The sequence below is a fragment of the Oncorhynchus masou genome, unplaced genomic scaffold, assembly GCF_036934945.1.
Source record: "Oncorhynchus masou masou isolate Uvic2021 unplaced genomic scaffold, UVic_Omas_1.1 unplaced_scaffold_3564, whole genome shotgun sequence".
In the NCBI taxonomy this organism is placed as follows: domain Eukaryota; kingdom Metazoa; phylum Chordata; class Actinopteri; order Salmoniformes; family Salmonidae; genus Oncorhynchus; species Oncorhynchus masou.
In genome coordinates, this window is record NW_027009971.1 from 1 (window position 1) to 27,141 (window position 27,141).

Sequence of the window (27,141 nt, forward strand, 5' to 3'; positions counted from 1 at the left end):
CACCTAAAGTTAATGGGGTTCTGACTCCACCTAGAAGCGAATGGGGTTCTGACTCCACCTAGAAGCGAATGGGGTTCTGACTCCACCTAAAGTTAATGGGGTTCTGACTCCACCTAAAGTGAATGGGGTTCTGACTCCACCTAGAAGTCGAATGGGGTTCTGACTCCACCTAAAGTTAATGGGGTTCTGACTCCACCTAAAGTTAATGAGGTTCTGACTCCACCTAAAGTTAATTGGGTTCTGACTCCACCTAGAAGTTAATGGGGTTCTGACTCCACCTAGAAGTGAATGGGGTTCTGACTCCACCTAGAAGCGAATGGGGTTCTGACTCCACCTAAAGTTAATGGGGTTCTGACTCCACCTAAAGTTAATGGGGTTCTGACTCCACCTGAAGTTAATGGGGTTCTGACTCCACCTAGAAGCGAATGGGGGTTCTGACTCCACCTAGAAGCGAATGGGGTTTGACTCCCTAAAGTTTATGGGGTTCTGACTCCACCTAGAAGCTGAATGGGGTTCTGACTCCACCTAAAGTTAATGGGGTTCTGACTCCACCTAAATTTAATGGGGTTCTGACTCCACCTAAATTGAATGGGGTTCTGACTCCACCTAAAGTGAATGGGGTTCTGACTCCACCTAGAAGCTAATGGGGTTTTGACTCCACCTCAAAGTTAATGGGGTTTTGACTCCACCTAAAGTTAATGAGGTTCTGACTCCACCTAAAGTTAATTGGGTTCTGACTCCATCTAAAGTTAATGGGGTTCTGACTCCACCTAGAAGTGAATGGGGTTCTGACTCACCTAGAAGTGAATGGGGTTCTGACTCCACCTAAAGTTAATATGGTTCTGACTCCACCTAAAGTTAATTGGGTTCTGACTCCACCTGAAGTGAATGGGGTTCTGACTCCACCTAGAAGCGAATGGGGGTTTGACTCCACCTAGAAGTTAATGGGGTTCTGACTCCACCTAAAGTTAATGGGGTTCTGACTCCACCTAAAGTTAATGGGGTTCTGACTCCACCTAAAGTTAATGGGGTTCTGACTCCACCTAAAGTTAATGGGGTTCTGACTCCACCTAGAAGCGAATGGGGTTCTGACTCCACCTAAAGTTAATGGGGTTCTGACTCCACCTAAATTTAATGGGGTTCTGACTCCACCTAAAGTGAATGGGGTTCTGACTCCACCTAAAGTGAATGGGGTTTTGACTCCACCTAGAAGCGAATGGGGTTTTGACTCCACCTAAAGTTAATGGGGTTTTGACTCCACCTAAAGTTAATGGGGTTCTGACTCCACCTAAAGTTAATTGGGTTCTGACTCCACCTAAAGTTAATGGGGTTCTGACTCCACCTAAAGTTAATGGGGTTCTGACTCCACCTAAAGTTAATGGGGTTCTGACTCCACCTAAAGTGAATGGGGTTCTGACTCCACCTAAAGTGAATGGGATTCTGACTCCACCTAAAGTTAATGGGGTTCTGACTCCACCTAAAGTTAATGGGGTTTTGACTCCACCTAAAGTTAATGGGGTTCAGACTCCACCTAAAGTTAATGGGGTTCAGACTCCACCTAAAGTTAATGGGGTTCTGACTCCACCTAAAGTTAATGGGGTTCTGACTCCACCTAAAGCGAATGGGGTTTTGACTCCACCTAAAGTTAATGGGGTTTTGACTCCACCTAAAGTGAATGGGGTTCTGACTCCACCTAAAGTTAATGGGGTTCTGACTCCACCTAAAGTTAATGGGGTTCTGACTCCACCTAAAGTTAATGGGGTTCTGACTCCACCTAAAGTTAATGGGGTTCTGACTCCACCTAAAGTGAATGGGGTTCTGACTCCACCTAAAGTTAATGGGGTTCTGACTCCACCTAAAGTTAATGGGGTTCTGACTCCACCTAAAGTTAATGGGGTTCAGACTCCACCTAAAGTTAATGGGGTTCAGACTCCACCTAAAGTTAATGGGGTTCTGACTCCACCTAAAGTTAATGGGGTTCTGACTCCACCTAGAAGCGAATGGGGTTCTGACTCCACCTAGAAGCGAATGGGGTTCTGACTCCACCTAAAGTTAATGGGGTTCTGACTCCACCTAAAGTTAATGGGGTTCTGACTCCACCTAGAAGCGAATGGGGTTCTGACTCCACCTAAAGTTAATGGGGTTCTGACTCCACCTAAATTTAATGGGGTTCTGACTCCACCTAAATTGAATGGGGTTCTGACTCCACCTAAAGTGAATGGGGTTCTGACTCCACCTAGAAGCGAATGGGGTTTTGACTCCACCTAAAGTTAATGAGGTTCTGACTCCACCTAAAGTTAATTGGGTTCTGACTCCATCTAAAGTTAATGGGGTTCTGACTCCACCTAGAAGTGAATGGGGTTCTGACTCCACCTAGAAGTGAATGGGGTTCTGACTCCACCTAAAGTTAATGGGGTTCTGACTCCACCTAAAGTTAATGGGGTTCTGACTCCACCTAAATTTAATGGGGTTCTGACTCCACCTAAATTGAATGGGGTTCTGACTCCACCTAAAGTGAATGGGGTTCTGACTCCACCTAGAAGCGAATGGGGTTTTGACTCCACCTAAAGTTAATGAGGTTCTGACTCCACCTAAAGTTAATTGGGTTCTGACTCCATCTAAAGTTAATGGGGTTCTGACTCCACCTAGAAGTGAATGGGGTTCTGACTCCACCTAGAAGTGAATGGGGTTCTGACTCCACCTAAAGTTAATGGGGTTCTGACTCCACCTAAAGTTAATGGGGTTCTGACTCCACCTAGAAGCGAATGGGGTTCTGACTCCACCTAGAAGCGAATGGGGGTTTGACTCCACCTAAAGTTAATGGGGTTCTGACTCCACCTAAAGTTAATGGGGTTCTGACTCCACCTAAAGTTAATGGGGTTCTGACTCCACCTAAAGTTAATGGGGTTCTGACTCCACCTAGAAGCGAATGGGGTTCTGACTCCACCTAAAGTTAATGGGGTTCTGACTCCACCTAAAGTTAATGGGGTTCTGACTCCACCTAAAGTTAATGGGGTTCTGACTCCACCTAAAGTTAATGGGGTTCTGACTCCACCTAAAGTTAATGGGGTTCTGACTCCACCTAAAGTTAATGGGGTTCTGACTCCACCTAAAGTTAATGGGGTTCTGACTCCACCTAAAGTTAATGGGGTTCTGACTCCACCTAAAGTTAATATGGTTCTGACTCCACCTAAAGTTAATATGGTTCTGACTCCACCTAAAGTTTATGGGGTTCTGACTCCACCTAGAAGCGAATGGGGTTCTGACTCCACCTAAAGTTAATGGGGTTCTGACTCCACCTAAAGTTAATGGGGTTCTGACTCCACCTAAAGTGAATGGGGTTCTGACTCCACCTAGAAGCGAATGGGGTTCTGACTCCACCTAGAAGCGAATGGGGGTTTGACTCCACCTAAAGTTAATGGGGTTCTGACTCCACCTAAAGTTAATGGGGTTCTGACTCCACCTAAATTTAATGGGGTTCTGACTCCACCTAAATTGAATGGGGTTCTGACTCCACCTAAAGTGAATGGGGTTCTGACTCCACCTAGAAGCGAATGGGGTTTTGACTCCACCTAAAGTTAATGGGGTTTTGACTCCACCTAAAGTTAATGAGGTTCTGACTCCACCTAAAGTTAATTGGGTTCTGACTCCATCTAAAGTTAATGGGGTTCTGACTCCACCTAGAAGTGAATGGGGTTCTGACTCCACCTAGAAGTGAATGGGGTTCTGACTCCACCTAAAGTTAATGGGGTTCTGACTCCACCTAAAGTTAATGGGGTTCTGACTCCACCTGAAGTTAATGGGGTTCTGACTCCACCTAGAAGCGAATGGGGTTCTGACTCCACCTAGAAGCGAATGGGGGTTTGACTCCACCTAAAGTTTATGGGGTTCTGACTCCACCTAGAAGCGAATGGGGTTCTGACTCCACCTAAAGTTAATGGGGTTCTGACTCCACCTAAATTTAATGGGGTTCTGACTCCACCTAAATTGAATGGGGTTCTGACTCCACCTAAAGTGAATGGGGTTCTGACTCCACCTAGAAGCGAATGGGGTTTTGACTCCACCTAAAGTTAATGGGGTTTTGACTCCACCTAAAGTTAATGAGGTTCTGACTCCACCTAAAGTTAATTGGGTTCTGACTCCATCTAAAGTTAATGGGGTTCTGACTCCACCTAGAAGTGAATGGGGTTCTGACTCCACCTAGAAGTGAATGGGGTTCTGACTCCACCTAAAGTTAATGGGGTTCTGACTCCACCTAAAGTTAATGGGGTTCTGACTCCACCTAGAAGCGAATGGGGTTCTGACTCCACCTAGAAGCGAATGGGGGTTTGACTCCACCTAAAGTTAATGGGGTTCTGACTCCACCTAAAGTTAATGGGGTTCTGACTCCACCTAAAGTTAATGGGGTTCTGACTCCACCTAAAGTTAATGGGGTTCTGACTCCACCTAAAGTTAATGGGGTTCTGACTCCACCTAGAAGCGAATGGGGTTCTGACTCCACCTAAAGTTAATGGGGTTCTGACTCCACCTAAATTTAATGGGGTTCTGACTCCACCTAAAGTGAATGGGGTTCTGACTCCACCTAAAGTTAATGGGGTTTTGACTCCACCTAGAAGCGAATGGGGTTTTGACTCCACCTAAAGTTAATGGGGTTTTGACTCCACCTAAAGTTAATGGGGTTCTGACTCCACCTAAAGTTAATGGGGTTCTGACTCCACCTAAAGTTAATGGGGTTCTGACTCCACCTAAAGTTAATGGGGTTCTGACTCCACCTAAAGTGAATGGGGTTCTGACTCACCTAAAGTGAATGGGATTCTGACTCCACCTAAAGTTAATGGGGTTCTGACTCCACCTAAAGTTAATGGGGTTCTGACTCCACCTAAAGTTAATGGGGTTCAGACTCCACCTAAAGTTAATGGGGTTCAGACTCCACCTAAAGTTAATGGGGTTCTGACTCCACCTAGATAGCTAATGGGTTCTGACTCCACCTAAAGTTAATGGGGTTCTGACTCCACCTAAAGTGAATGGGGTTCTGACTCCACCTAAAGTTAATGGGGTTCTGACTCCACCTAAAGTTAATGGGGTTCTGACTCCACCTAAAGTTAATGGGGTTCTGACTCCACCTAAAGTGAATGGGGTTCTGACTCCACCTAAAGTTAATGGGGTTCTGACTCCACCTAAAGTTAATGGGGTTTTGACTCCACCTAAAGTTAATGGGGTTCAGACTCCACCTAAAGTTAATGGGGTTCAGACTCCACCTAAAGTTAATGGGGTTCTGACTCCACCTAAATTGAATGGGGTTCTGACTCCACCTAGAAGCGAATGGGGTTCTGACTCCACCTAGAAGCGAATGGGGGTTTGACTCCACCTAAAGTTAATGGGGTTCTGACTCCACCTAGAAGCGAATGGGGTTCTGACTCCACCTAAAGTTAATGGGGTTCTGACTCCACCTAGAAGCGAATGGGGTTCTGACTCCACCTAAAGTTAATGGGGTTCTGACTCCACCTAAAGTGAATGGGGTTCTGACTCCACCCTAGGGCGAGAATGGGGTTCTGACTCCACCTAGAAGCGAATGGGGTTTGACTCCACCTAAAGTTAATGGGGTTCTGACTCCACCTAAAAGTTAATGGGGTTCTGACTCCATCTAAAGTTAATGGGGTTCTGACTCCACCTAAATTGAATGGGGTTCTGACTCCACCTAAAGTGAATGGGTTCTGGCTCCACCTAGAAGATTAATGGGTTCTGACTCCACCTAAAGTTAATGGGGTTTTGACTCCACCTAAATTTAATGGGGTTCTGACTCCACCTAAAGTTAATTGGGTTCTGACTCCATCTAAGTGAATGGGGGTTCTGACTCCACCTAGAAGCGAATGGGGTTCTGACTCCACCTAAAGTTAATGGGGTTCTGACTCCACCTAAAGTTAATTGGGTTCTGGCTCCACCTAAAGTTAATGGGGTTCTGACTCCACCTAGAAGTTAATGGGGTTTCTGACTCCACCTAGAAGTGAATGGGGTTCTGACTCCACCTAAAGTTAATGGGGGTTCTGACTCCACCTAAAGTTAATGGGGTTCTGACTCCACCTAGAAAGCGAATGGGGTTCTGACTCCACCTAAAGCGAATGGGTTCTGACTCCACCTAAATTTAATGGGGGTTTCTGACTCCACCTAAATTGAATGGGGTTCTGACTCCACCCTAAAGTGAAGGGTTCTGACTCCACCTAAAGTTAATGGGGTTCTGACTCCTAGAGCGAATGGGGTTCTGACTCCACTAAAGTTAATGGGGTTCTGACTCCACCTAAAGTTAATGAGGGTTCTGACTCCACCTAAAGTGAATTGGGTTCTGACTCCACTAAAGTTAATGGGGTTTTGACTCCACCTAAGAAGCGAATGGGGTTTGACTCCACCTAAAGTTAATGGGGTTGACTCCACCTAGAAGTGAATGGGGTTCTGACTCCACCTAAAGTTAATTAGGTTCTGACTCCACCTAAAGTTAATGGGGTTCTGACTCCACCTAAAGTTAATGGGGTTCTGACTCCACCCTAAAGTTAATGGGGTTCTGACTCCACCTAAAGTTAATGGGGTTCTGAGTTAATATTTCTGACTCCTAAAGTTATATGGTTCTGACTCCACCTAAAGTTAGTGGCTCTCCACCTAAAGTTTATGGGGTTCTGACTCCACCTTAAAGTTAATGGGGTTCTGACTCACCTAAAGTTAATGGGGTTCTGACTCCACCTAGAAAGCGATTGGGTTCGCTCCACCTAAAGTTAATGGGGTTCTGACTCCACCTAAAGTGAATGGGGTTCTTTAGAGCGAATGGGGTTCTGACTCCACCTAAAGTGAATTGGGGTTTGACTCCACCCCCTAAAGTTAATGGGTTCTGACTCCACCTAGAAGCGACTGGGGTTCTGACTCCACCTAAAGTTAATGGGGTTTACTCACCTAAAGTTAATGGGGTTCTGACTCCACCTAAAGTGAATGGGGTTCTGACTCCACCTAAAGTTAATGGGGTTCTGACTCACCTAAAGTTAATGGGGTTCTGACTCCACTAAAGTTAATGGGAGTTCTGGCTCCACCTAAATGAATGGTTCTGACTCCACCTAAAGTGAAGTGATTGGGGTTCTGACTCCACCTAAAGTTAATGTGGTTTTGACTCCACCTAAAGTTAATGTGGTTTTGACTCCACCTAAAGTTAATATGGTTCTGACTCCACCTAAAGTGAATGTGGTATTTCTCTCCTCTCCCCAGTTATGAATAATGTGCAGTGTTCTGACTCCACCTATAAATGTGAGAACAACAAGTGTACCAACAAGGAGAACCCTGAGTGTGATGGAACACCTGACTGTGAGGACAAATCAGATGAGGCCAACTGTGGTAAGACACTCCCTCTGTCCCTTCAACACAACATGGTCAGTCATTTATAATGGATCAAGTCAGTCATTATATTCTATGGTCCAATACACCATGGTTCACACAATGATCAGTCATTATATTCTATGGTCCAATACACCGTGGTTCAATGATCAGTCATTATAATGATCACATGGTTCACACAATGATTCATTATATATCCAATACACCGTGGTTCACACAATGATCAGTCATTATATTCTATGGTCCAATACACCGTGGTTCACACAATGATCAGTCATTATATTCTATGGTCCAATACACCGTGGTTCACATAATGATCAGTCATTATATTCTATGGTCCAATACACCGTGGTTCACACAATGATCAGTCATTATATTCTATGGTCCAATACAACATGGTTCTATGGTCACACAGTGGTTCACACAATGATCAGTCATTATATTCTATGGTACAATACACCGTGGTTCACACAATGATCAGTCATTATATTCTATGGTCCAATACACCGGGTGATCAGTCATTATATTCTATGGTCAATACAACATGGTTCACACAATGATCAGTCATTATATTCTATGGTCCAATACAACATGGTTCACACAATGATCAGTCATTATATTCTATGGTCCAATACACCGTGGTTCACATAATGATCAGTCATTATATTCTATGGTCCAATACAACATGGTTCACACACAATGAGCTGTAAGTGTTAATTACAGATTTATAAACATATTTTTACTTCTTATAACCCCCTTTCTAAATATCTGAATGTAAAATGTGTGATTGCCTAATACATTAGTCTCAGTGTAGGAGTCTGTTGTTGACTAATACATTAGTCTCAGTGTAGGAGTCTGTTGTTGACTAATACATTAGTCTCAGTGTAGGAGTCTGTTGTTGACTAATACATTAGTCTCAGTGTAGGAGTCTGTTGTTGACTAATACATTAGTCTCTGTGTAGGAGTCTGTTGTTGACTAATACATTAGTCTCTGTGTAGGAGTCTGTTGTTGACTAATACATTAGTCTCAGTGTAGGAGTCTGTTGTTGACTAATACATTAGTCTCTGTGTAGGAGTCTGTTGTTGACTAATACATTAGTCTCAGTGTAGGAGTCTGTTGTTGACTAATACATTAGTCTCAGTGTGAGTCTGTTGTTGACTAATACATTAGTCTCAGTTGACTAATACATTAGTCTCAGTGTAGGAGTCTGTTGTTGACTAATACATTAGTCTCAGTGTAGGAGTCTGTTGTTGACTAATACATTAGTCTCAGTGTAGGAGTCTGTTGTTGACTAATCCATTAGTCTCAGTGTAGGAGTCTGTTGTTGACTAATCCATTAGTCTCAGTGTAGAGTCTGTTGTTGACTAATACATTAGTCTCAGTGTAGGAGTCTGTTGTTGACTAATACATTAGTCTCAGTGTAGGACTAATACATTAGTCTCTGTGTGTCTGTTGTTGACTAATACATTAGTCTCAGTGTAGGAGTCTGTTGTTGACTAATACATTAGTCTCAGTGTAGAGTCTGTTGTTGACTAATACATTAGTGACTCAGTCTCTGTGTAGGAGTCTGTTGTTGACTAATACATTAGTCTCTGTGTAGGAGTCTGTTGTTGACTAATACATTAGTCTCAGTGTAGGAGTCTGTTGTTGACTAATACATTAGTCTCTGTGTAGGAGTCTGTTGTTGACTAATACATTAGTCTCTGTGTAGGAGTCTGTTGTTGACTAATACATTAGTCTCTGTGTAGGAGTCTGTTGTTGACTAATACATTAGTCTCTGTGTAGGAGTCTGTTGTTGACTAATACATTAGTCTCTGTGTAGTAGTCTGTTGTTCTACATTAGTCTCAGTGTAGGAGTCTGTTGTTGACTAATACATTAGTCTCAGTGTAGGAGTCTGTTGTTGACTAATACATTAGTCTCAGTGTAGGAGTCTGTTGTTGACTAATACATTAGTCTCAGTGTAGTCTCTGTGTAGTAGTCTGTTGTTGACTAATCCATTAGTCTCAGTGTAGGAGTCTGTTGTTGACTAATACATTAGTCTCAGTGTAGGAGTCTGTTGTTGACTAATACATTAGTCTCAGTGTAGGAGTCTGTTGTTGACTAATACATTAGTCTCAGTGTAGGAGTCTGGTGTTGACTAATACATTAGTCTCTGTGTAGGAGTCTGTTGTTGACTAATACATTAGTCTCTGTGTAGTAGTCTGTTGTTGACTAATCCATTAGTCTCTGTGTAGGAGTCTGTTGTTGACTAATACATTAGTCTCAGTGTAGGAGTCTGTTGTTGACTAATACATTAGTCTCAGTGTAGGAGTCTGTTGTTGACTAATACATTAGTCTCAGTGTAGGAGTCTGGTGTTGACTAATGCATTACATTAGTCTGTTGTTGACTAATGCATTAGTCTCTGTGTAGGAGTCTGTTGACTAATACATTAGTCTCAGTGTAGGAGTCTGTTGTTGACTAATACATTAGTCTCAGTGTAGGAGTCTGTTGACTAAAAGCTGATTTGTGTTGTTTCAGATTGTGGGCGGAGCCTGTTTAAAACTAGCCGTATCGTGGGTGGACAGGACGCAGAAGAAGGGGAGTTCCGTGGCAGGTCAGCCTCCACATTAAGAACAGTGGTCACGTGTGTGGTGCTTCCATCATCAGCCAGCGCTGGCTGGTTACTGCTGCTCACTGTGTACAGGATGACGCCAAGACCAGGTACTTTCGGGTGATTCTCCCTGTGTGCGCCTGCCACCGTGTGGTGGTAGTGTGTTTACCCAGCTTAAAGTGTGTGTGTGTGTGTGTGTGTGTGTGTGTGTTCAGTCCTAACCAGGTGTGTCTCTCCAGGTATTCCCAGCCAGGTGTGTGTGTGTGTTCAGTCCTAACCAGGTGTGTCTCTCCAGGTATTCCCAGCCAGGTGTATGGGAGGTGTGTGTGTTCAGTCCTAACCAGGTGTGTCTCTCCAGGTATTCCCAGCCAGGTGTATGGGGGTGTGTGTTCAGTCCTAACCAGGTGTGTCTCTCCAGGTATTCCCAGCCAGGTGTATGGGAGTGTGTGTGTTCAGTCCTAACCAGGTGTCTCCCCAGGTATTCCCAGCCAGGTGTATGGGAGGTGTGTGTGTTCAGTCCTAACCAGGTGTGTCTCTCCAGGTATTCCCAGCCAGGTGTATGGGAGGTGTGTGTGTTCAGTCCTAACCAGGTGTCTCTCCAGGTATTCCCAGCCAGGTGTATGGGAGGTGTGTGTGTTCAGTCCTAACCAGGTGTGTCTCTCCAGGTATTCCCAGCCAGGTGTATGGGAGGTGTGTGTGTTCAGTCCTAACCAGGTGTGTCTCTCCAGGTATTCCCAGCCAGGTGTATGGGAGGTGTGTGTGTTCAGTCCTAACCAGGTGTGTCTCTCCAGGTATTCCCAGCCAGGTGTATGGGAGGTGTGTGTGTTCAGTCCTAACCAGGTGTGTTTCTCCAGGTATTCCCAGCCAGGTGTGGGAGGTGTGTGTGTTCAGTCCTAACCAGGTGTGTCTCTCCAGGTATTCCCAGCCAGGTGTATGGGAGGGTGTGTGTTCAGTCCTAACCAGGTGTGTTTCTCCAGGTATTCCCAGCCAGGTGTATGGGAGGGTGTGTGTTCAGTCCTAACCAGGTGTGTCTCTCCAGGTATTCCCAGCCAGGTGTATGGGAGGTGTGTGTGTTCAGTCCTAACCAGGTGTGTCTCTCCAGGTATTCCCAGCCAGGTGTATGGGAGGGTGTGTGTGTTCAGTCCTAACCAGGTGTGTCTCTCCAGGTATTCCCAGCCAGGTGTATGGGAGGTGTGTGTGTGTTCAGTCCTAACCAGTGTGTCTCTCCAGGTATTCCCAGCCAGGTGTATGGGAGGTGTGTGTTCAGTCCTAACCAGGTGTCCCCAGGTCTCTCCAGGTATTCCCAGCCAGGTGTATGGGAGGTGTGTGTGTTCAGTCCAGCCAGGTGTGTCTCTCCAGGTATTCCCAGCCAGGTGTATGGGAGGTGTGTGTGTTCAGTCCTAACCAGGTGTGTCTCTCCAGGTATTCCCAGCCAGGTGTATGGGAGGTGTGTGTTCAGTCCTAACCAGGTGTGTCTCTCCAGGTATTCCCAGCCAGGTGTATGGGAGGTGTGTGTTCAGTCCTAACCAGGTGTGTCTCTCCAGGTATTCCCAGCCAGGTGTATGGGAGGTGTGTGTGTTCAGTCCTAACCAGGTGTGTCTCCAGGTATTCCCAGCCAGGTGTATGGGAGGTGTGTGTGTGTTCAGTCCTAACCAGGTGTGTCTCTCCAGGTATTCCCAGCCAGGTGTATGGGAGGTGTGTGTGTTCAGTCCTAACCAGGTGTGTCTCTCCAGGTATTCCCAGCCAGGTGTATGGGAGGTGTGTGTGTTCAGTCCTAACCAGGTGTGTCTCTCCAGGTATTCCCAGCCAGGTGTATGGGAGGTGTGTGTGTTCAGTCCTAACCAGGTGTGTCTCTCCAGGTATTCCCAGCCAGGTGTATGAGGAGGGTGTGTGTTCAGTCCTAACCAGGTGTGTCTCTCCAGGTATTCCCAGCCAGGTGTATGGGGTGTGTGTGTTCAGTCCTAACCAGGTGTGTCTCCAGGTATTCCCAGCCAGGTGTATGGGAGGGTGTGTGTGTTCAGTCCTAACCAGGTGTCTCTCCAGGTATTCCCAGCCAGGTGTATGGGAGGTGTGTGTGTTCAGTCCTAACCAGGTGTGTCTTCCAGGTATTCCCAGCCAGGTGTATGGAGGTGTGTGTGTTCAGTCCTAACCAGGTGTGTCTCTCCAGGTATTCCCAGCCAGGTGTATGGGAGGTGTGTGTGTGTTCAGTCCTAACCAGATGTGTCTCCAGGTATTCCCAGCCAGGTGTATGAGGGGTGTGTGTGTGTTCAGTCCTAACCAGGCGTGTCTCCAGGTATTCCCAGCCAGGTGTATGGGAGGGTGTGTGTGTTCAGTCCTAACCAGGCGTGTCTCTCCAGGTATTCCCAGCCAGGTGTATGAAGGTGTGTGTGTGTTGTTAACCAGATGTGTCTCTCCAGGTATTCCCAGCCAGGTGTATCAGGTGTGTTCAGTGTTGTCTCTCCAGGTATTCCCAGCCAGGTGTATGGGAGGTGTGTGTGTTCAGTCCTAACCAGGTGTGTCCCTGGGTATTCCCAGCCAGGTGCATGGGAGGTGTGTGTGTTCAGTCCAACCAGGTGTGTCTCCAGGTATTCCCAGCCAGTGTATGGGAGGTGTGTGTAATGTTCAGTCCTAACCAGGTGTGTCTCCCAGGTATTCCCAGCCAGGTGTATAGGAGGTGTGTGTGTTCTCCTAACCAGGTATTCCCAGCCAGGGTGTATGGGAGGTGTGTGTGTTCAGTCCCTAATTCAGGTGTGTCTGTCCAGGTATTCCCAGCCAGGTGTATGGAGTGTGTGTGTGTTCAGTCCTAACCAGGTGTGTCTCTCCAGGTATTCCCAGCCAGGTGTGGGAGGGTGTGTGTTCAGTCCAACCAGGTGTGTCTCTCCAGGTATTCCCAGCCAGGTGTGGTGTGTTCAGTCCTAACCGGGGGTCTCTCCAGGTATTGTGTGTGTTTCAGTCCTAACCAGGTGTATCTCTCCAGGTATTCCCAGCCAGATTGTATGGGAGTGTGTGTGTGTTCAGTCCTGCACCAGGTGTCTCTCCAGGTATTCCCAGCCAGGTGTATGGGAGGGGTGTGTGTGTTCAGTCCTAACCAGGGTGTCTCCAGGTATTCCCAGCCAGGTGTATGGGAGGTGTGTGGTCAATCCTAAACCAGGTGTGTCTCTCCAGGTATTCCCAGCCAGGTGTATGGGAGGTGTGTGGGTTCAGTCTAACCAGGTGTGTCTCTCCAGGTATTCCCAGCCAGGTGTATGGGGGTGTGTGTGTGTTCAGTCCTAACCAGGTGTCTCCAGGTATTCCCAGCCAGGTGTATGGGAGGTGTGTGTGTTCAGTCCTAACCAGATGTGTCTGCCAGGTATTCCCAGCCAGGTGTATGGGAGGTGTGGGTTCAGTCCCAACCAGGCGTGTCTCTCCCAGCCAGGTGCATGGGAGGTGTGTGTTCAGTCCCAAATCCAGATGTGTCTCTCCAGGTATTCCCAGCCAGGTGTATGGGGAGTGTGTGTGTTCAGTCCCTAACCAGGTGTGTCTTTCCAGGTATTCCCAGCCAGGTGTATGGGAGGTGTGGTGTTCAGTCTAACCAGGTGTGTCTCTCCAGGTATTCCCAGCCAGGTGTATGGGAGGTGTGTGTTCAGTCCCAACCCAGTTGTCTCTCCAGGTATTCCCAGCCAGGTGTATGGGAGGTGTGTGTTCAGTCCCTAACCAGGTGTGTCTTCCAGGTATTCCCAGCCAGGGTGTATGGGAGGTGTGTGTGTTCAGTCCCTAACCAGGTGTGTCTTCCAGGTATTCCCAGCCAGGTGTGTGGGAGGTGTGTGTGTGTTCAGTCCTAACCAGATGTCTCTCCAGGTATTCCCAGCCAGGTGTATGGGAGGTGTGTGTTCAGTCCTAACCAGGTGTGTCTCTCCAGGTATTCCCAGCCAGGTGTGGGGTGTGTGTGTGTTCAGTCTAACCAGGTGTCTCTCCAGGTATTCCCAGCCAGGTGTATGGGAGGTGTGTGTTCAGTCCACAACCTGGTGTGTCTCTCAGGTATTCCCAGCCAGGTGTATGGGAGGTGTGTGTGTTCAGTCCTAACCAGTTGTGTCTCTCCAGGTATTCCCAGCCAGGTGTATGGGAGGTGTGTGTTCAGTCCTAACCAGGTGTGTCTCTCCAGGTATTCCCAGCCAGGTGTATGGGAGGTGTGTGTGTTCAGTCCTAACCAGGTGTGTCTCTCCAGGTATTCCCAGCCAGGTGTATGGGAGGTGTGAGTTCAGTCCTAACCAGATGTGTCTCTCCAGGTATTCCCAGCCAGGTGTATGGGAGGTGTGTGTTCAGTCCTAACCAGGTGTGTCTCTCCAGGTATTCCCAGCCAGGTGTATGGGAGGTGTGTGTGTTCAGTCCTAACCAGGTGTGTCTCTCCAGGTATTCCCAGCCAGGTGTATGGGAGGTGTGTGTGTTCAGTCCTAACCAGGTGTGTCTCTCCAGGTATTCCCAGCCAGGTGTATGGGAGGCGTACCTAGGCCTTCACGTCCAGAAGCAGAACAGTAAGAACGTTCAGAAGAGGAACCTGCGTCAGGTGATCTCCCACCCGTACTACAATGCCTATACCTTCGACAACGACATCGCTCTGATGGAGCTAGACAGCCCTGTGACCTTTTCTGATTACATCAGACCCATCTGTCTGCCCTCCCCACAACACACCTTCCCCAGGGTAACTCTGTCTGGATCACAGGATGGGGCGCCACACGAGAAGGAGGTGAGTGAGAATGTGGATGGGCTCGGTTTTCATTATACAGTATTAGTTATTAGAACTATATATACTGCATGATATTTGTGTTTGTTACTGAGTAGTTTTAATTATTTAATAGCAATGTTATAATATGTTAAATTATAATGCTCCCATTTCCTGCGTGGTGATAAGAACTAATGTGTCATTGTATGTATGTATGTATGTTAGGCTCTGGTGCATCCGTCCTGCAGAAGGCCCAGGTCCGTATCATCAACAGTACTGTGTGTAATCGCCTGATGGGAGGACAGATCACCTCCAGGATGACGTGTGCTGGTGTGCTGACTGGAGGTGTGGGCATATCAGAATTTTCGAACTCTACAGCCCTATGATAATACAGCCCATAATATAGGGCTGCTCTGGTCAACATTAGTGAGTGAGATAGGATGATATATATATATATAACCACAGGGCTCTGGTCAACAGTAACTGAGATAGGATGATATATATATATCTGATATATATCTGGGGCTCTGGTCATACAGTAGTGCTGAGATAGGATGATATATATATACTAATATTATAGGCTCTTATATATATAGTAGTTATGAGATAGGATGATATATATATATATATAGAACCACAGGGCTCTGGTCAGCAGTAGTACTGAGAGATAGGATATATATAGAACCACAGGGCTCTGGTCAGCAGTAGTGCTGAGATAGGATGATATATATAGAACCACAGGGCTCTGGTCAACAGTAGTGCTGAGATAGGATGATGATGTATATACTGAGATAAGATGATATATATATATAACCACAGGGCTCTGGTCAACAGTAGTGCTGAGATAGGATGATGTATATATAAACACAGGGCTCTGGTCAACAGTAGTGCTGGGAATAAGATGATGTATATATAACCACAGGGCTCTGGTCAACAGTAGTACTGAGATAGGAGCTCTGGATGATATATATATATATAGAACCACAGGGCTCTGGTCAACAGTAGTGCTAAGATAGGATGATGTATATATAACCACAGGGCTCTGGTCAACAGTAGTGCTGAGATAGGATGATATATATATATAGGCTCTGGTAAATCTGGGGATAGGATGATGTATATAACCACAGGGCTCTGGTCAACAGTAGTGCTAAGATAGGATGATGTATATATAACCACAGGGCTCTGATGAACAGTAGTGCTGAGATAGGATGATATATATATATAACCATACACTTTCTCTCTCAGGGGGATTCTGGCGGGCCTCTGTCCAGTCCTGGTACTAGTCGTATGTTCCTGGCTGGAGTGGTGAGTTGGGGGGGTGACGGCTGTGCCCGTAGGGACAAGCCTGGGATCTACAGCACCGTCACCAAGTTCAGGGGCTGGATCAAGGAGAAGACCGCGGTAACAGGACTCGGGGAAACGACTAGGAATGATGAGGACAACCGGCCGATGAACACGCCCAGTACTGTACAGATTACTGGTTCGCGGGACCCGCCCTCTCACCCTCCTCCGCTCCCCTTCCATTATCCAGGAGTGGTGAACTATTTTACACGCTTTGATCTCAGGCCTCACAATGCACTCCCTTTCATATCGATGGACTATGGACCGTTGTTTGGGTTTCTGTTGAAAGGCAGATGCCTTAATGTCTAAATGTTTATTATAATGACTGGTGTCTGAATGTGTATTTTTTTTGAGGAGGAATAGGTGGTTTTGTGGTGAAAGTGTTTTTAAGAATTGTAAATAATGTCAAATTTTGTTGCGTTTTTAAAAAAAATTTTTTTTTAGATATATTAGTTTTGCCCATTGCAATCAGTCATTTTGGATTGGATACACACAACATTTTCTGGTACGTTTTGCATAGGTAGGATTTGGGCCATTTTTAAGGTGTAACTGTAGAAAAACTGTTACATGCGCGTACACAAGGAGACGATGTGTTCCGTTGCTTGTTTTGTCATTGGATTTGAATCGTTTCCCCATATAGGTTTTGTTTTCTCGTCATCTTTTAGAACGGTCTCTTAAATGTGAATTCAGACTCTTTTACTTGTTGCCCTTGTACTCATGAAGGTGGGGTTTGCATTCCAAATGGCGCCACTATTCCCTATGAAGTGTACTACTTTTGACCAGGATCCATAAGGGCTCTGTTTTGTTAAAGGTGGTACACTATGTATGGAATGGGGTGCCATTTGGAACACAGGGCTCACGGGAACAGACGGGATGGAGCTGGGGTCAGACGGATGGAGCTGGGGTCAGACGGGATGGAGCTGGGGTCAGACGGATGGAGCTGGGGTCACTATCTACTATGATTTGGTGTTTGACGCAATAGTTTTTGTTGAAATACCAGGAAGTTCTGATGCGACATGATGATGAATAACTTTTATTTTAAAATGTGATTTATTCCTTGATGCTCTTCTTTTTTTCTCCTCCCAACTTTATTTTTCATTTAATTTGGGTCCGACGTCAACGCCTTTTACATCAGAATAAAGCTTCATTAGAGATCGTCTGTTCGGTTAGGCATTGTGCATAGAAATACATTGATTTCACAACATCTTTTTTGAGGACATGTACAAATGATCGAATTTTAACTTAGAAATTAAAACATTATCCAGCATTTATCAAATCAACCACTTACTGTAATTGTTTTTTATATATAAGTGTTTAAAATAAATATGAACGACCAAACTTTTGTATTTTCTTCAGTATATTTTAATGGTTATTTTCTGATTTTACCCAGCCCAGCATTTGACCTCCCTGAAAATAAATATGCCCCTTTTCCATCTTCACTCTTCCTTCTGCAGATACACGGTCCACTCTGTGTTTCTCCACTGCGGTAACACTCCGAGTCCTGTAAGATACCAGCCTGTGGGATGTAAATACACAAAAACAGCCTTGTTTTTTAAAGTCTCGTGCGTCTCCCAGACATCACACGTACGACCCCCGGGGGTGGAAAGGGCTTTTGTGTTCTTTTTAGCAAATGGAAGGAGAGTTGAGTTTTCGTATGTGTTATGTTGGTGTAGTGATGCCATTTGCCCCTGGTGTCTGGGTAGTTGTGTAAGGACTAGATGACTGATGTGAATCCATCTCTTCCTCCAGGCCAAGTACAGGAGGCGTTGAGTAGAAGTGAAGTGCTATGCTTCTGAACTTCTGAACAGTGTGACGTACACGGAAACCACGAACTGGTGTATCTGATGAGACTCAAACTGCATCAGGGAAGGACTGGACACAATGGTCAACGGCACGTTAGGAGTTGGCAAGACAATCACCGGATAAAGACATTAACTGCATCCCAAATAGCACCCTGTTCCCTATATAGTACACAGCATTAGACCAGGGCCCTATGGGGATATAGTACACAGCATTAGACCATGGGGGTACACAGCATTAGACCAGGGCCCTATGGGTATATATAATACACAGCATTAGACCAGGCCCTATGGGGATATAGTACACAGCATTAGACAGGGTATATATATAATACACAGCATTAGACCAGGGCCCTATGGGGATATATAGTACACAGCATTAGACCAGGGCCCTATGGGTATATATAGTACACAGCATTAGACCAGGCCCTATGGGGACAGCATTAGACCACTATGGGGTATATATAGTACACAGCATTAGACCTAGGGGACCCGGGGCCTATGGGGATATATAGTACACAGCATTAGACCAGGGCCCTATGGGGATATATAATACACAGCATTGAACCAGGGCCCTATGGGTATATATAGTACACAGCATTAGACCAGGGCCCTATGAGATATATAATACACAGCATTAGACCAGGGCCCTATGGGTATATATAATACAGCATTAGACCAGGCCCTATAGGGATATAGTACACAGCATTAGACCAGGGGCCCTATGGGGATATATAATACACAGCATTAGACCAGGGCCCTATGGGATATATAGTACACAGCATTAGACCAGGGGCCCCATGGGGATATATAGCACACAGCATTAGAATCACAGGCCCTATGGGGATATATAATACACAGCATTAGACTAGGGCCCTATGGGATATATAGTGACAGCAGTTTAGGACCAGGGGCCTATGGGTATATAATACACAGCATTAGGACCAGGGCCTATGGGGATATATAATACACAGCATTAGACCAGGCCCTATGGGGACTATATAATACACAGCATTAGGACCAGGGCCTATGGGGATATATAGTACACAGCATTAGACCAGGGCCCTATGGGGATATAAGGTACACAGCACTAGACCAGGGCCCTGGGTATATATAGTACACCGCATTAGACCAGGGCCTATGGGGATATATAATACACAGCATTAGACCAGGGCCCTATGGGGATATATAATACAGCATTAGACAGGGCCCTATGAGATATAGTACACAGCATTAGACCAGGGCCCTATGAGGATATATAATACACAGCATTAGACCAGGGCCCTGTAGGGGATATATAATACACAGCATTAGACCAGGGCCTATGGATATATAGTACACAGCATTAGACCAGGGCACTATGGGGGGATATAATACACAGCATTACCGGGACCAGGGCCTATGGGGATATATATAGTACACAGCATTAGACCAGGGCCCTATGGGGATATATTATACACAGTATTAGACCAGGGCCTTATGGGGATATATATAGTACACAGCATTAGACCAGGGCCCTATGGGGATATATATAGTACACAGCATTAGACCAGGGCCCTATGGGGATATATAATACACAGCATTAGACCAGGGCCCTATGGGGATATATATAGTACACAGCATTAGACCAGAGCCCTATGGGGATATATATAGTACACAGCATTAGACCAGGGCCCTATGGGGATATATATATAGTACACAGCATTAGACCAGGGCCCTATGGGGATATATATAGTACACAGCATTAGACCAGGGCCCTATGGGGATATATATAGTACACAGCATTAGACCAGGGCCCTATGGGGATATATATAGTACACAGCATTAGACCAGGGCCCTATGGGGATATATTATACACAGTATTAGACCAGGGCCCTATGGGGATATATATAGTACACAGCATTAGACCAGGGCCCTATGGGGATATATATAGTACACAGCATTAGACCAGGGCCCTATGGGGATATATATAGTACACAGCATTAGACCAGGGCCCTATGGGGATATATAGCCACAGCATTAAGACCAGGGCCCTATGGGGATATCCTAGAGTACACCATATAAGGAATAACCCATTTGAGATGCAGACATTTAATAAATGAAGAACCAGATGCTAGTGTCTCATGACACCAACACGACAGGTGTTTCTGACGCGTCTCCCTTCAGCTGAATAAATAGCTGGGCCTTTGGTGCTTCTCCAGGTGCACCTCCAACAGGAACGGCGTCACTAGAAGGGCCATAAAGTGGGTTAACCACTGTCTATGTTCCTGCACTAGAGGAAGGAACGGTAACCGTGTGACACTGTCAGTGTGTGTCCTGAGTTTCTGACCGCAGAAAGGGTCCGTTGCTGTGATGTCAGGACCGCGGTCAGGGCTGGAAGGTGATTGGTCGATCTGGAGGCAGCCAGCTGGATGTCGTAGCCTACAGGGAGAGAAGAACTAATAGCTGTGATGGTGTCTTGATGATGAAAACAGCCAATCATCAACACCAGTTTCTTCATGTGAAAGACTCGTCTTTGTTCAGAGAAATGTGTGTCAGAGAGTTATGCTGTCTACATTATCTTGTCTCTTACCCAGCTGGTCTACATTATCTTGTCTCTTACCCAGCCCGGGTCTACATTATCTTGTCTCTTGCAGCGGGTCCACATTATCTTGTATCTTACCCAGCTGGTCTACATGATCTTGTCTTACCTAGATGGCCTACATTATCTTGTCTCTTACCCAACTGGTCTACATTATCTTGTCTCTTACCCAGCTGATCTACATCTTCTTGTCTCTTGCTATGTGGTCTACATTTTTGTCTTACCCAGCTGGTCTACATTAGGCAGTCTCTTACCCAGCTGGTCTACATTATCTTGTCTCTTACCCAGCTGGTCTACATTATCTTAATCTTACCTGAGATGGTCACCATTATCATCTCTTACCCAGCTGGTCTGCATTATCTTGTCTCTAACTTAGCTGGTCTACATTATCTTGTCTCTTACCCAGCTGATCTCATTATCTTTTCTCTTACCTAGATGGTCTACATTATATTGTCTCTTAACCAACTGGTCTACATTATCTTGTCTCTTACCTAGATGGTCTACATTATCTTGTCTCTTACCTAGATGGTCTACATTATCTTGTCTCTTAACCCAGCTCGGTCTACATTATCTTGTCTCTTACCCAGCTGGTCTACATTATCTTGTCTCTTACCCAGCTGGTCTACATTATCTTGTCTCTTACCCAGCGGGTCTACATTATCTTGTCTCTTACCCAGCTGGTCTACATTATCTTGTCTCTTACCTAGATGGCCTACATTATCTTGTCTCTTACCCAACTGGTCTACATTATCTTGTCTCTTACCCAGCTGATCTCATTATCTTGTCTCTTTTGCAGCGGAGTCTCATTATTTGTCTCTTGCCAGCTGGTCTGCATTATTTTGTTCTCTTACCCAGCTGGTCTACATTATGCATTTACATTTACCAGTCATTTAGCAAGACAGCTCTTATCAGAGCGACTTACATATTATCTTGTCTCTTACCCAGCTGGTCTACATTATCTTGTCTCTTACCTAGATGGTCACCATTATCTTGTCTCTTACCCAGCTGATCTACATTATCTTTTCTCTTACCTAGATGGTCTACATTATATTGTCTCTAACTTAGCTGGTCTACATTATCTTGTCTCTTACCTAGATGGTCTACATTATCTTGTCTCTTACCTAGATGGGCTACATTATCTTGTCTCTTAACCCAGCTGGTCTATCTTGTCTCATTATCTTGTCTCTTACCCAGCTGGTCTACATTATCTTGTCTTACCCAACTGGTCTACATTATTGTTCACCCAGCTGGTCTGCATAATTTAATTATGCCAATGTGCTTTTTAAAAAATGTTACCTTTATTTTACTAGGCAAGTCAGTTAAGAACAAATTTTTATTTTCAATGACGGCCTTGGAACAGTGGGTTAACTGCCTGTTCAGGGGCAGAACGACAGATTTGTACCTTGTCAGCTCGGGGATTGAACTTGCAACCTTTCGGTTACTAGTCCAACACTCTAACCACTAGGCTACCCCGCCCCCTTTCATCAATTGAAAGCCCTTAATCTATTTTATGAGAATTTGTAAGATTTCTTGTTTGCATAAAATAGACGCAGACCAGTCTTTAAATAATAGGTAATAGAATGTATTCTGATGCGCGCCACTAAACACGTACAGCAGTTTATATACAGATCATGAGGTCATTTCACTGCTTTAACAGAATCACCTCCTCTCGACCGGGACAAAGTAAGGTGAAAAGTTCATTCTAACTTACTAACACACTCCCAGATAACTTTTGACCCCTCAACATTATCGATCACCACTGAACTGACAGTTATAATTAACAGCAAACCTAGGAATGCACTCACTGCCTTATCTAAAAACCCCAGAGCTAAGTTTCAGTTGGGTAAAACATAGGCTAACGTCCTTAAAGTGCCTTGCGTAAGTATTCGGCCCCCAGACACTGCGTTTTGCCACATTTCAGGCTTCAAACATAAAGATATAAAACTGTATTTTTTGTGAAGAATCAACAACAAGTGGGACACAATCATGAAGTGGAACGACATTTATTGGATATTTCAAACTTTTTTAACAAATCAAAACTGAAAAATTGGGCGTGCAAAAATATTCAGCCCCCTTAAGTTAATACTTTTGTAGCGCCACCTTTTGCTGCGATTACAGCTGGAAATCGCTTGGGGATGTCTCTATCAGTTTTGCACATAGAGAGACTGAAATATATTCCCATTCCTCCTTGCAAAACAGCTCGAGCTCAGTGAGGTTGGATGGAGAGCATTTGTGAACAGCAGTTTTCAGTTCTTTCCACAGATTCTCGATTGGATTCAGGTCTGGACTTTGACTTGGCCATTCTAAAACCTGGATATGTTTATTTTTGAACCATTCCATTGTAGATTTTGCTTTTATGTTTTGGATCATTGTCTTGTTGGAAGACAAATCTGTCCCAGTCTCAGGTCTTTTGCAGACTCCATCAGGTGTTCTTCCAGAATGGTCCTGTATTTGGCTCCATCCATCTTCCCATCAATTTTAACCATCTTCCTGTCCCTGCTGAAGAAAAGCCTGCCCAAACCATGATGCTGCCACCACCATGTTTGACAGTGGAGATAGTGTGTTCAGGGTGATGAGCTGTGTTGCTTTTACGCCAAACATAACGTTTTGCATTGTTGCCAAAAGTTCCATTTTGGTTTCATCTGACTGGAAAGCACCTTCTTCCACATGTTTGGGTGTGTCTCCCCAGGTGGCTTGTGGCAAACTTTAAACGACACTTTTTATGGATATCTTTAGGAAATGGCTTTCTTCTTGCCACTCTTCCATAAAGGCCAGATTTGTTTTGTATACGACTGATTGTTGTCCTGGACCCAGAGTCTCCCCACCTCAGCTGTAGATCTCTGAAGTTCATCCAGAGTGATCATGGGCCTCTTGGCTGCATCTCTGATCAGTCTTCTCCTTGTATGAGCTGAGAAGTTTAGAGGGACGGCCAGGTCTTGGTAGATTTACAGTGGTCTGATACTCCTTCCATTTCCAATATTATCGCTTGCACAATGCTCCTTGGGATGTTTAAAGCTTGGGAAATCTTTTTGTATCCAAATCCGGCTTTAAACTTCTTCACAACAGTATCTCGGACCTGCCTGGTGTGTTCCTTGTTCTTCATGATGCTCTCTGCGCTTTTAACAGACCTCTGAGACTATCACAGTGCAGGTGCATTTATACGGAGACTTGATTACACACAGGTGGATTGTATTTATCATCATTAGTCATTTAGGTCAACATTGGATCATTCAGAGATCCTCACTGAACTTCTGGAGAGAGTTTGCTGCACTGAAAGTAAAGGGGCTGAATAATTTTGCACGCCCAATTTTTCAGTTTTTGATTTGTTAAAAAGTTTGAAATATCCAATAAATGTCGTTCCACTTCATGATTGTGTCCCACTTGTTGTTGATTCTTCACAAAAAAATACAGTTTTATATCTTTATGTTTGAAGCCTGAAATGTGGCAAAAGGTCGCAAAGTTCAAGGGGGCCGAATACTTTCGCAAGGCACTGTATGTGTTTCCACAGTCCACAACCCATTTGTTCCTGCCTAGTTGGAATGGTGTTCATTAACTTTTTATTACTCCTTGTCCTGTCACACAATCCCTTCTTATGAACTCATTCTGTCTATTACTTATAAAACAGAGTATAAGTTTACCTAGATACAATTATATTTAAAATGGGGATATTGTTTATTCATTTATCCATAATAAATCCATAATAAATTCAACAATTATCTTGTCTCTTACCCAGCTGGTCTACATTATCTTGTCTCTTACTAGCTAGGGGCAGATGTTGAGGCAGGAAGGTGACAGTGTGTCTCTTACCCAGCTGAGGGCAGATGTTGAGGCCAGGGTAGGTGACAGTGTGTACAGAGAGCCCTCTGGAAGTCCTCTACTCCCTGGCAGGGGAAGGCTGTGAGAGGGCAGGAGGACCGGATGGAGCTGATGAACAACCGATAGGCCCGTTGGTGACTGCACAGCAAGTACTGCTCCCCTGGAACACACCCACACGCACCTTGACCTTTATTGGGCTGAATCTTGTCCTGGAGGCAGAACTGAGCGGTCCACACTACATGGGATAGCTGCAAAGTCCAAAATGGCTATATATCTTAACAATTATTGGAAGAAAAAAAATGTTTGTTTTTTTGTCTTAATTTAAGGTTAGGAATAAAGTTAGTGTGTTTTAAGGTTGAAAATCAGATTCTATGACTTTGTGACTGCAAGCTAGTGACTACCCTGCAGAACTGCCTCAAATGTATGAGTCATCCCAACCTCTGTGTTATAGTAGATAGCCTAAAGGACACAGCTTTTCCTGGTCAGGTCACATGGGCCCCAGGCATGATGTTTGTTATAATATTTTAGATGATAAAAAAATTTAAAAACCTGTCACACACTTTTCATGAGAGCCTGAGGACAACCAGGGAGATGATATCCTCTGCCGATGTAGAAATCAACATGACCCAACGGTCTGGAAACCCCCAGGGGAGCTACCGGCTCATTGGCTGAAAAATACACCAGGTAATGAACTTAGTGATTGGTTCAAAATGTCTAAATAAATCTACTATGCTATTCAGTGTAACTGCATGGTTTACGAGGTATGTGTTAGAGTTCCTCACGGTTGAAGTTGGTGTGAACCACGTCCACGTACTGGGCATCAGTGTGATCCAGAGACAGGCTGCTGTCTACCTCGGAAAACACTGGTGAGAACGGATCCAGGCCTGAGTTGGATCAGAACACATCATTTATTATTATTTTTTGGGCGGGCGGCAGGGTAGCCTAGTGGTTAGAGCATTGGACTGGTAACCGAAAGGTTGCAAGTTCAAATCCCCGAGCTGACAAGGTACAAATCTGTCATTCTGCCCCTGAACAGGCAGTTAACCCACTGTTCCTAGGCCGTCATTGAAAATAAGAATTTGTTCTTAACTGACTTGCCTAGTAAAATAAAGGTAAAAAAAAAAATTTAAAAGAACAAAACACTGAATTTGACCTGTCGGTTCATCTGAAAGTCAGAATAGACTGGTATCAGATGTGACCTATATTATGTCTCAGTACCTGTGATCCTGCCAATAGTTCCCTCCAAACAGGCCCCGGTCACACCAGCTACATGGGCCCCAACACCAAACCCTACTAGGTGGAACAGCTCTGGAGAAGAGCCCTGGTCCTCCTGAGGAATAAACATCAACATGGGGTGGCAGGGTAGCCTAGTTGTTAGAGCGTTGGACTAGTAACCGGAAGGTTGCAAGTTCAAATCCCCGATTTGACAAGGTACAAATCTGTCGTTTTGCCCCTGAACAGGCAGTTAACCCACTGTTCCAAGGCTCTCATTGAAAATAAGAATTTGTTCTTAACTGAATTGCTTCGTTAAATAAAGGTTAACATTTTTTTTTTACATATCTACTACACTGTAACACATTTACTCATGTTCAATTTGGGCCAGTTTCCCTGACCCAGTTAAAGCATATTACTGGACACCTTTTACACAGTGTGGAACATGTACCCACCAGTAGTGTCTGTGTACCCACCAGTAGTATCTGTGTACCCACCAGTAGTGTCTGTATGATCTGTGTACCCACCAGTAGTGTCTGTATGGTCTGTGTACCCACCAGTAGGGTCTGTGTACCCACCAGTAGTGTCTGTATGGTCTGTGCCAGCCTCTCTCCCACCTGTCTGGCTCCTTCTGTGATCTCCTGCTCTGGGGGCAGCAGCCAATCAGCTACCAGGACATTAACCAGCCCTGCCTCTAACAGCTCCCCCGCCATCACCCTCACCCAGCTGGGCTGCAGCCTGGCTGGCCTCCTGCCTGGGACAATCACAACTGTGGGGCTGAGGGGGCTCCAGGCCACAGGACCAGGGGCCAGTCCTGGGAAGCCTGGTGGAAGTGGAGGGAGGCCCTGGCCAGATGGGAGGCCTGAAGGAGGGAGATCTAAGGGGTAACCACAGGGACCCTGCTCAGAGGAGAAGCTGAGGAGCCTCACCAGAAGAGAGGGAGGGCTGAGACAGAGGAACTCAGAGCAGTGGGCATGTTGGTCACCTGTGAGAAGAGAATATCTGTAAACATCAATCATGTTGTTAACATATGACTACATTTTAGGTTATTGTGAGGACTTCTCCCCAGTAAATCATGATTAGACAGCCAGTAGTTTTGGAAAATGTGAGTTGACCTCTAATGTGCAGCTGAGCTAATCACGCAGTAATCGCCCCCCATAGTACCTGTGGCAGGACCAGACAGAAGACAGAAGGTCAGTAGAGACCAGACGACCAAGCTGCTGTCAGCTCCAGAGTTCTCCACACTTCCACCTGTTCTCTCCATTTCCCCAGCCACAATGCAAATCTCCCTACCTGCTATACAGCCTTCTGTACTCTGACGATCTGATAAGCCTCAGTGGAGGTGGAGACTGGAATGCTTCTGATGAAAATACCGTAGAGAGCAGTAGAGCTTTTGTGAGCCAGCCCTTTCTTGATCAGTGCAGAGTGAAAATTCAACTACAAAGAATGCAGTTAAAGATGTTTCTAAAAATGAATAATTGCAACCGGTAAAATGATCTGAATATTGCGTGTGTTTGCTATTACAGTGTTCACAAGAAACATAACATAAGAACCAGACATGGTTTGAGATTTAATTTAAAACATTTCCAATAAAGTATTTGATTTGTCAATGGCCAACTTGTTCTCAATTAGCCTACCTGGTTAAATAAAGGTGAAATAAAAAAAATGTGAAAGAAATCAACTTCACCATGCGGAACTTAATACCCAATGGCAGCAGTTGTCGTCGGAC

General features: G+C 45.2%; 1 protein-coding gene and 1 pseudogene across 1 annotated transcript; one reads left to right on the forward strand and one right to left on the reverse strand.

Annotated features, from left to right (window-relative positions):
- Window positions 1-7,109: 7,109 nt before the first annotated feature.
- LOC135534552 (suppressor of tumorigenicity 14 protein-like) lies at window positions 7,110-16,203 on the forward strand (annotated as a pseudogene).
- Window positions 16,204-17,788: 1,585 nt separating this feature from the next.
- Window positions 17,789-26,931, reverse strand: LOC135534553 (lipase member I-like). The gene is made up of 7 exons (XM_064961510.1): window positions 26,577-26,931; window positions 25,991-26,397; window positions 25,419-25,530; window positions 24,983-25,084; window positions 24,761-24,868; window positions 24,192-24,360; window positions 17,789-17,876 (listed from the first exon to the last, which is right to left on the reverse strand). Exons 1-7 carry the CDS (start codon window positions 26,674-26,676, stop codon window positions 17,789-17,791), a joined length of 1,086 nt encoding a protein of 361 aa, XP_064817582.1. The 5' UTR covers window positions 26,677-26,931.
- Between the last annotated feature and the right edge of the window lie 210 nt (window positions 26,932-27,141).

What these genes read in the sequence shown, in the direction of transcription:
- LOC135534553 (XM_064961510.1), bottom strand. Translation starts at nt 26,676, where the DNA reads ATGGAGAGAACAGGTGGAAGTGTGGAGAACTCTGGAGCTGACAGCAGC. An exon ending in TCCTCAGGCTCTCATGAAAA is followed by an intron (nt 24,361 to 24,760) that starts GTGTGTGACAGG and finishes GGTGTGTTCCAG; the next exon opens with GGGAGCAGTACTTGCTGTGC. An exon ending in CAACATCTGCCCTCAGCTGG is followed by an intron (nt 17,877 to 24,191) that starts GTAAGAGACACA and finishes CATTGTGTCCAG; the next exon opens with TCCTTCCCTGATGCAGTTTG.